This window comes from Tarenaya hassleriana, unplaced genomic scaffold (genome assembly GCF_000463585.1).
Source record: "Tarenaya hassleriana unplaced genomic scaffold, ASM46358v1 Cleome7, whole genome shotgun sequence".
Classification (NCBI taxonomy): Eukaryota; Viridiplantae; Streptophyta; class Magnoliopsida; order Brassicales; family Cleomaceae; genus Tarenaya; species Tarenaya hassleriana.
The window spans coordinates 3906445-3916496 of record NW_010969548.1 but is presented as its reverse complement, the minus strand read 5'-3'; the positions used below and the strand labels follow the sequence as shown (position 1 = coordinate 3916496).

Here is a 10052-nt window from a genome sequence, read left to right as displayed (position 1 = left end):
TTGCAGCTACTGTTCCCATTGGGTCGGATAACAGTGACGATATACGGAAGCTTGGCCTCCATAATATTCTGCGGATACATAATCTACGACACCGACAACCTGCTCAACCGTTACCAGTACGACGAGTACATTTGGGCTTCCGTCGCTCTCTACCTTGACATCATCAACCTCTTCATGTCTCTGCTCACCGTTTTCAGAGCTGTCCGCAGACAAGAGAATCTGTGTAATAACGTGTAAAATCTCTACAACAAATTGTAATTTTCTTGTCATAAACCAGTAATTGTTAACCTCCTCCTGGTGATATACATATTGCTAGTAATTTCGGGCAAATTTTCAGACAAGCATTTAAGTTTCGGTTTCGAACTCAATAACCCAAACATATACAGACTCTTCCAACAGAAAAAAAAAAGGTCTGAAGCAGATACTATTCTCTCTCAATCATATACTAAATATGAAGAAGATACTAAATATTGCAAGAAACAGTTGAAAATGGTCATGGGGACTGAGGCGGCTGAAGGCAGGCACAAAATGAAGTCCTCTTCTTCTTTTTCCTCATTCCTCCGTAGATGTAATCTCTTAGCAGAACCCTCGTCTTGCTATCCGAAACCTTCGACCTCGCTCTGTTTTCTCTCTCCCCTTCGAGTTTCAGAAGCAGAAACCGTATTCTCTGTATCTCCAGTTGCAACCTCCCGATTTTCTCCGACCCTCTTCTTGCTTGTTCCGATATTCTCCTCCTCGTTCTATTACTCTCTGTTTCATCCAGATCAGTGGATTTGTTGTTGCCTTCTGATCGCGGGAATCTTGTCTCCACTTTGGTCATCAGCTTTCGGTTCACATTGAAGAGTTTCCCTATGGCTTCATCTGCTTCTTCGAGTTGTCCTTTGATAGTTTCGTACTCGTCTCCTTTCCCCTTGTTGTTGTTGTCCTTGTCGTCGGTATCCACTTTACTCCTCAAATCCTGAACAGTGATCTGAAGGTTCGCTAGCTTCTGTAAATCGGAGTCGAGTCTTTCTAGAACTTTCCTCTTGTGTACTTCTTGGTTTGGATCCGAGAATCTATCGGAGATCTCCAGTTTGTCCACGATCAACGACTCCACAGACAAGGATTTGCCTTTCTCGTGCTTTTGTAGCTCTAGGTCAAAACTGCTGTCATGTCCATTTATTTCCCGCAACTCGAGCTTCTCATCATCGGCCTTGAGAGTGCCTCGCCTGCTTATCCCATAAGATGAGCAATCAGACACCTGATCAAGCATTATATCTTTCGTTATCACCTCACTTTCCTCTGGAGAGGTTTCATGGATCTGCTTCTGTGATCGACCTTCTCCCTCTTGTTTCCTCCTGCTCCTTTGGGAACCAGATTTTAGTTCTTCTATTTGCTTCATCGCGGCCTCCAGCTTTGAATATGCATTTGAGTTTTCGAGCATCACAACCTTTTCCTTTTCTATCACCGCCTCCTCGATGGCTTTGATTCTCAAACGCATATCATGCAACTCCGAGAACCCGTCTTCTCCTGTAGGATGATAACCTTTGCCATCCTTGTCAGCCACTGAACCGACGTCCTGCTTAAGAGAGGCACAAACTATAAATTACCCTCGATGAAAAAAATCACAACATAGCAAGGATATGGATAAGACAGATACAAGGAGTTGAAGCAATTTGTCTTTCAATGGTTTAAGACCGACAAATGGAGACCAAGACCAAAGACTAAGCCAACTAAACTTGACAAAAAGGACTAAATATACAATTTCAAAGATAGAAATAAAGGAGATATTAACGTGAATAAGATAAAACACCTTGATTAGTTCATCCTCGGATTCACGATGTGTGGCAATACGCTTCTCAAGAGATTTTATGCATCCATCCAGCAAGACTGCAGCTTGGGCATACTTGGCCATATGGCCTTGCTGTTCTCTGTTTGCATCCTCTAAGCTTATTACTCTTTCTTTTAACTGTTCAATCTCAATGTCTTTCGATGCACTTTTACTTGCAAGGTTCTCACAAGCTTCAGCCAGCTCCCGGGTTGTCCCTTTGAGCAATGCTTCATGCACAACAGATATCTGCATTTCTCCAAACCATGCCTCAGCCTGAGATTCCCACAATACAGCCTCACATCGTTCTTTAAGAAGTTTCGTTTGATCAAGGTTTCTGGTGGAAGTCTTTGAGAGGGAGAGAGAGAGCTGTTAAATGACGAAACTGCCCCTCGAGTACTCCAGCAACTAAATTAATGGATTATTTCCTCAAGTAAAGCGTGAGCTTTAAGGAGTGAAGATTCGGTTACCACAGGAGGTCCGTAACGTATTTTATTTTATTTCTTTTACCATTCATAACTTATTTTAATTTGCTACCCAAAATTCAGCAATCTGGCTTCCAATTTCAGATTCACTTCTTTAACACGTCCGGTCTCCTTAATCTGCTCGTCGTTGTCTCCACGAAGTGACATGACCTGCTTCTCTTGGTCTTCTTGTATTGCTTGAGTTTCCTTGTATTTACATTCTAAATGCTCCACCATCTTAGATAGTTCCCCCTTTTCGTTTTGCATGACAGAGATCAAAAGCATTGCTTCTAGAAGCTCCTTCTCTTTTTTATCATTGGCTGATTTGACAGAAAGCAACTCACCCTCCGATTTTTCTAGCAAACCTTTAAGCTCTGAATTATCGGTTTCTGCATCTTTTAACATAACGCCGATCTCCCTTACCTTTTCCTCAAGCTTATCCTTAACAAAATTGATTCTGCCCAGATCCTCACTTAGTTCCTTAGCTTCTGTAAGTTTTGCCAAGACGGCATCCTCCAGGAGACGAATGAGACTGCTTTGGTAAATATTTTCAGAAAGAAGCAAGGCGATATCCTCTTCTAGTTTGCATTTCTCCTCCTCCAACTGCGCAGTTGACTTTGTCAAGAATCTTTTCTCTTCCAAACTCTTATAATTCTCGTCCTGCAAAGCAGTGTATGCATCACGCAAGGCTGAAACTTGGCTATGCAAATCCACTATTTCCATGTTCAAGGCTTCCTCTCTGTTAACTCCCTGGTTTACTTTTGAGGTCAACTCTTCGCTGATGCATACAAGTCTCTGCGTCTCATCCTGCGAAGATGAGAGCTGCAGACGCTGAAATTCAAGTTCTTCCTCAAGAATACTCTTCTCCTTCACTATGCCAACTGCTTCTAATTTAAGTTGTTGAAGCAATGCGACAAGGACAAAGTTCTCAATGGCTGCATGTTGGTTTTCATTCTGAATCTCTAATAGCATTTTCTGCATTTCATCAAGTTTTCTCTGTATACCATGCACGATTTTTTGGTCTTGTATATTCCCATCCTCAGACTCAATATCTGGAGTAATTTCAAGTCTCTTCAGTACCTGATAAAGCCCCATTCTCAACATTTTAATCCGGCCAATCAAGGAGTCAATCTGCATTTGTTTCCCGGTATTCTCCTGTTCCAGTTCAGAGACTAGCTTCTTTGACAGTTTAGATGCCTCTTTGATGTTCTCTTTCTCAACAATCAGACATGAGTTCTTCTCAACCATGTCTTGCAAGCACTTCTGCAGAACAAAAATCTCAATCTGAGCATCAACACCCCGGTCGAGTTCCATTTGATATTCTCTCTCCCTGCATTCATTTTCATCTCGAAGGAGATGGATCTTTGTTTCCATGTCGCCCAACCGAGCCTCACTCAATTGCACAAAACTAACATACTCCCGATCCTTGGCAACCAAGGACATTCCCAGCTCTTCAATTTTCTGAAGTGAGGATTCTCTCTCTTTTCCTAATTCCGAGACTTTCAGTTTCAGCTCTGCCTGTCCTTTCTCCGTATCTTCCAGGGATTTTCTCATTACAACCATCTGAGAAATTAAGCTCTCTCTTTCAGAAATCAAACTGGACTTGTCGTTATTGAGTAAATGGCATGAATCTTCTAGGGTCTTCAGTTTTAACTTCAGATCTTCAAGTTCTGTATTGGCGTCATAAAGAGAATTCTCCAGCAACTTGCCTTTCTCGTAGAGCTTCTCACTGTTCTCTGTAGCAGTCTGTAGCCGAGACATCAGTGTGTCATTCTCAGCCATAAGACCTGATTTCTCTTCTGAGAGTGATTGACAAGCTTCTTCCAATATCTGCAGCTTTTCTCTGATTGCTTGCAGCTCGGTATTCAAGTCTGCTATAGAATTCTCCAGCAAAAAGTTTTTCTGAACAAGCTTTTCCATCATTTCCAACTTTTCTAGAAGAGCCATTTTTTCGTTGCTTTCTCTTTCGTTGAGTTCTTTGAGTTTCGAGTTTTCATCCATCAAGCCCTTTACAGATGACCCAAAGCAGTCTGGTTTTAAACCTACCAACCCTAACTGCTCCAGCATATTCTGATGTTTCTTCCCTATCTGGCTTAACTCCTCTTTAAGACAATATATTTCTTGCTGCAGAGCATTTCTCTGGTCCACTCTAAGTTCAACTTCAGCTTCGAGTTTCTGTATTGTCTCCCTTAAGCTTGAGACCTCTTCTTGCAAACTTTTAATCGATGCAGCTGAAGACAGATTGAGCTCGTTAAGTCCCTTGTTCTCATCTCTGGCCTTCTGAACTTCCTCCTGTAAACCAATGTTTCGGGTTTCCATGTCTTTCAAAATCCGGGACCTAGTTTGGAGTTCCAAACCCAAACCTGTTAGCTCTTCTTGAGACTGCGAATGCAATTGCTGCAAGGTTTGAAAAGCGGTCTCAGCCTCCAAGAAACGCAAGCGCTCTTCTTGCACACAGGTCCACAATCTTCCCAGCTCTTTCTGTTTCTCTGTGAGTTCCTGACTTTGGTTCCCCAGTTTCTCCAAAAGAGTGTCCAGCTCGGAGTGAAGAGTCTGATTTGATCTCTCCCACACAACACATTTTTCTTCAGCAACTCTTAACTTCACAACGCCGTCTTCTATCTCACGGCTAAGCCTTTGGGTTTCTTCCTGGGCATTGAATAGTTTGAGCTTTAGATCGGCAATCGTCTCCAGACACTGTTGGTACTGAAGTTCAGAAGCTTTGTTGTCTTCAATTAATTTGGAAGTTGTTTGCTTCAAGTTCTCGACTTCAGCTTCAGCCTTCTCTGCCCGTTCATTGAGAATCCTTGCGTCTTCCTCAGCCTTCCGCATCCTCTCTTCCAGATTAGATATGGTTTCCAAACATTGACGGTATTGAACAAGAGCAGCTTCCTTGTCGGTTTCAGCTCTGGCAAGGCTTTGCTTCAAGGTTTGAGTTTCGGCTTCAGCTTTCCTGGCTTTATCGTTTATTTCTCCAGCATCCTTCTGGCTTTGAGAGATGCTAGCCTCCAAATCAGCTATCCTCTGCAGGGATTGCTGATACTGAAGAAGGCTGGACTCTTTTTCAGATTCCAATTTGCTAAGGGTATCTTGGAGAGTTTGGACCTCAGCCTCAGCTTTTGTGGCTCGTTCATTCAGCCCCCTGGAGTCCTCTTGCGCACGAGATATTTCTGATTCCATATTAGAAAGTCTATCCGAGTTCAGATTATACTGAGTTAAGGTAGCTTCCTTTTCAGCCTGCACTTTGGAAAGAGCATCTTTTAAGGCAGCAATTTCAGCCTCAGCTTTGCTAGCTCGTTCAGATTCTGAAAGAAGTCGTGTCTTGAGATCATGGCTTTCGTCCCTGCTGAGACCATTTCTTCCTTTCTCATCTGCATAGTTGAAATTCAATCCTTTCCTTGCCCTTCCTGTTTCTGGCCCAAACAAGTCGTTAAGTTGTTTCAAACCTTTTCTGTTACTCACAGACTGAGGTTCTTCTGTGAAGGCTGCATTCCTTTTAACAGAGGGCACATGAGATGAAGAGACCCCTAAAGCATCTTTTTGTAACTCGTCCGGATCAACCGGAGCCCGGATAGGAGGTGGCATCTCTGGTGTTCGTGGATCAGCCTCATTGATGGCAGCACCGGCAGGTGATTCATCACCGAACATCAAAGGAATTTGATTTGGGAACACTTCTGCCATAGTCTTATGAGCATGACGGATTACACCAGTGGCATGATCATATCTTTCAGCTAATGCACGATATGCTCGATAAAACTCTTCAACCAACTTCATAAGTTCAGGCCGTTGCCTATAGTACATTTCCGCCCGCCTGGCAAAGGAATCCGCATCTTCTTCGATAAGCTTGATCATTTGTTTGACATTGCTATCCATATCTGTACACACAGACAGAAACTTGTAAGAAAATAAGCCTAAACAACCAAATCATTGAATCATACCGCATCGATCAAGTACCTGTGAGATTCTCCTGAAGCCATTTAGAATTCTTGGGGCTTATGTGGCTATCCCACCACCACGAATACTTCCGTTTCGATACGCCAGCCATGGTTCCTATGATCTGACCGCAACACAAGCCGGAAAAATAGGAATTGAATCACTCAGCAACCAGAGGATGTATAAATACAGAGGTCCTCTAGACAGATCAGTGCCGCTCCGTCGGTCTGCTCCTTCACAATTGCTGACCAAAAAAGAGTAAAGCTTAGGCTCCCTTATGATGAAAACTGGCTAATCATATCATATAAACATAAAAAAAGGGAAAATTTTGAAGATTGAAATAGTGATCAAGTTACCTGGTCAACTAAGGCCAAAGCCGGGAAGAAAATTCACTGGCCAAAGCCAATCTGGTTGTTCAATAACCTGGTCAGAAACATGTTAAGCAATTGTCACCAAATGAAATTGGGATCAGCACAAAGACCATCTCACGCTCTAATACCGAGAAAACAACCAGATTCATGTCGGGCAATCACATGATCACACACAGAAGCCTAGGAGAACACAATAGGAAAATCTCATGCTGACGGTTATAGCGCGAAACGTAACCGAAGATTATAAATCTAGATTTCTTTATAAAAAAAAACAAAAGCAGTAGATGTACCAAACGAATCGAACAGCTTTGGAGCCATGTTCTTACCAAACTGAAATTCCGTGGAAAAAAATTATAGAAAAAACCCAGACGATGAACACCACGAAGAGAAGATCAGAGAACATACAGCAACGGAGAAGATGAAGAAGCAGAAACACCAAACCAGAAACTGATCATGACAAAAATTATACAGTCCACGATTCTCGAAGATTACCACAAAGAAATTTAAGAGCTCAAAATATCCTCGCAATTTCCTCCGATCAGCTTCGGCTTCTCTTTCTCCGCCGTATATCATCCCATCTTCTTCTAGATCTCTCTCTAACTCGGCGCTTTCGTCTTTGCTTTTTCACGCAGTGAATAGTTTCGTTTGATCAAGGTTTCTGGTGGAAGTCTTTGAGAGGGAGAGAGAGAGCTGTTAAATGACGAAACTGCCCCTCGAGTACTCCAGCAACTAAATTAATGGATTATTTCCTCAAGTAAAGCGTGAGCTTTAAGGAGTGAAGATTCGGTTACCACAGGAGGTCCGTAACGTATTTTATTTTATTTCTTTTACCATTCATAACTTATTTTAATTTGCTACCCAAAAACTAAATTTACAGTGATGCCTGAACCCATATCTGATTAATGCGTATTTTAATTTTGCGAGATATACGAGATAATTTTAAGATATGCATAATAATAACAATGTGATTGTAATTTTTAAGTAATCTAAAGTGATAAAGATTGGAGAATCTTTATTAACTAAGATTTAGATTGTTTTTCATGGAAATAATCATTTTTTAATATTGAAAATTTTCATCCAAAAAATTACTCTACAAAGAATAAAACCTGTAGAATATATGTTTTATATAAAATATCAATTCAATTACCTAGAAAATTTGACGTACGTCATTCCAAATAAAATTGGATTGTAAGTAGGTTAATATTGAGAAAAAGTAAGTAAAACACCATCTTTCTTAGGAAAAAAAAAAAACAAAACTATCATTTTCAATATTGGTTTTGGATGTTGTATTTTTGTGTTAAAATAATAAAAATAATGATAGCAATAATAATAATAATAATTAAAGGGGTGGGGAAAAGTAGAGAATCTTTGGCAGGACATTGGGCTTGAAAAGACACGGTGTCACACTCGTTTAGCAGAAAGGCAAAAGCCCAGTGACAGGCCGCCTTTAGTTAAAAGCAGAGTTTATTTATTTTATTTATTTATTTATTTTCTATTTTCTATTTTTTTTATTTATATTTCGATTTTAGTTATTTCGTATATCTAAACTCAAAAATGAAAAATAAGAATCCGAAACACCTAATCTAATATAAAAATACATTAATATTTCGTCATTATTAATACATTTAAAAAGTGATTCGGTTGGATTTCTTTTTCCTTTTTTTTTTTATTTTTTATTTTTTGCGATGTAAGGTTTAGACCAAAGGCTATGCTATTTATTACCTGACTTCTCCTGTCGGTTGATGCTTTTTTTTTTTATCTCTTTTGATGTGTTAATTTTGCCTTCCAAGTTAATACTGTTCATTCTACCTATAAAAATGGACCACGCAAATATCATTCCATATATGTATATGTATGTATGTATGTATAGGTTAGTAGCCAATATTGAAAATGTTAAACGTGTAGCCTTTGATTATTTCTACTCCTGAATCATCAACGCCCAACCAACACTTTCCAGGTCGGTCCACTTATACAGCGTCATTATTCATAAATAATTAAATTAATTTAGTCAATGAGATGTTTCGTAACGTTCCTGTAATGGATCGAGTAATTTATCATGGACTGTAAACCTTTTAAGTGGCAGCTACTACAAGTCACTAATAATAATTTGTGCTATTTTACGTGTACTGAAATAATGTAGTCTGATTTGTTCTATTTTTTTCCACCACATGTGATTTTAAATATTAGATTTTGAATACACGAGATTCCGATTCCGATTCCGAACTCTTAAATCTCCTGAGGCCAACAACTGAAAGATGGGTAACCAGGTACTTATGTCCAAACCCCGAAAAAGTGGAAAAAACCCGTCCATAGAATCAATATTCCCTTCTTCCAGATGTCTTGCTTTTGAGTTTTTCTTCGCTCAATGAAACGAATTTTGATTCCACATTGAGCGTTTCCTCCATGTTGTGCTGTTGCAGACATTTGGTTCTTCATGTCGTAGTTTTGCTAGTGTTTCTTATTCTATCCAATGTAGTTATAATGTGTTCGGGCGGTGTGTTTGTGTGTGTATGTAAAACCCGTCCATAGAAGAATTTGTTTTAGGCTTAAAATAAAACAGTAGATACTTTGTTTAAGATGACTTCTAAATTTCTAATACAGAATCTCAATAGAGAGAATCTACCGGGATCGCTTAGTTCACTGCATGAATGTGGTCGCCTGAGAATATTTTCCATCTGTTTCGATTAATGTAACGATTCTTTTGCTGTTGTGATGCAGTATTGTAGGCTGATTTAATGGCTGAACTAGACAGGCAGGTTAAGTCTTTGGAAGATGACGACTGGATATTCGAATGTCCTCGTTCACGTATCAATCTTATATCCAGAAGAGGTTAGTACCCTGATGTTTTGTTCTGACCCTTGTCTTGTTGTAATCTCGGTGCATGAGACATGCCACGGAACACGGTTACCCCTCACTGTCAAACACGGTTCGTGTACTTGGTCTTTAAATGAGAATTCTTGACATCTATCGTTTCTTGGCGGTTTCAACTCTGGTGAATCTAGATCTTTGACTTGAGTATTAAGCGTCGACATCTATTACGAATTGTGAGTGTGGAGTCATGTTGTTAGGAGAGGATCAAGAGTAAGATTGGGCTGGATTCAAGACTTTCTTCTTGTTTGCTGAATGTTTCACTCTAGGATTACTTGATGTTTGATCATCTATGTTGATGGTAATTGGATGATGTTGTGATCTTGAATATTATGGCATAGAATAGCTCTTCTGAGATCTTTTGTTTTTTTATTCAAAAGCGTCGGTATCAAAGGCGAACTGCTACTCTTTCATTTCATACACATTGATTTGATATGTGGTTATGCTCTGAAGTTTGTGCTTTATGGTGTTCGAATCAGGTGGGTATCTGCAGAAACAAGCTGAGGCTGCAAAGAACACAGGATTGGCTCAGCTGCCTAAATGAGAATCTGAAGGTATTTTACAACCAATTTGCCCACAGAACTTTCCAGATTCAGTTCTTTCCTTATA

The 10052-nt window shown here is 40.0% G+C and overlaps 1 protein-coding gene and 1 long non-coding RNA gene across 3 annotated transcripts; one reads left to right on the top strand and one right to left on the bottom strand.

Annotated features, from left to right (window-relative positions):
* Positions 1-243: 243 nt before the first annotated feature.
* LOC104801249 (protein NETWORKED 1D) lies at positions 244-7192 on the bottom strand. The gene is given in 6 exon segments (XM_010524451.1): positions 244-1558; positions 1793-2192; positions 2345-6146; positions 6226-6448; positions 6561-6627; positions 7068-7192. Coding segments are annotated over 4 exon segments (5358 nt in total). The 5' UTR covers positions 6317-6448; positions 6561-6627; positions 7068-7192; the 3' UTR covers positions 244-493.
* A 97-nt stretch (positions 7193-7289) lies between these two features.
* Positions 7290-10046, top strand: LOC104801250. Of its 2 annotated transcripts, none has more exons than XR_769849.1 (3): positions 7290-7374; positions 9294-9404; positions 9923-10046. It is a non-coding gene; the product is annotated as an uncharacterized LOC104801250 (long non-coding RNA). The 2 variants fall into 2 exon arrangements; XR_769848.2 differs by lacking the exon at positions 7290-7374 and adding an exon at positions 8755-8842.
* Positions 10047-10052: the final 6 nt, after the last annotated feature.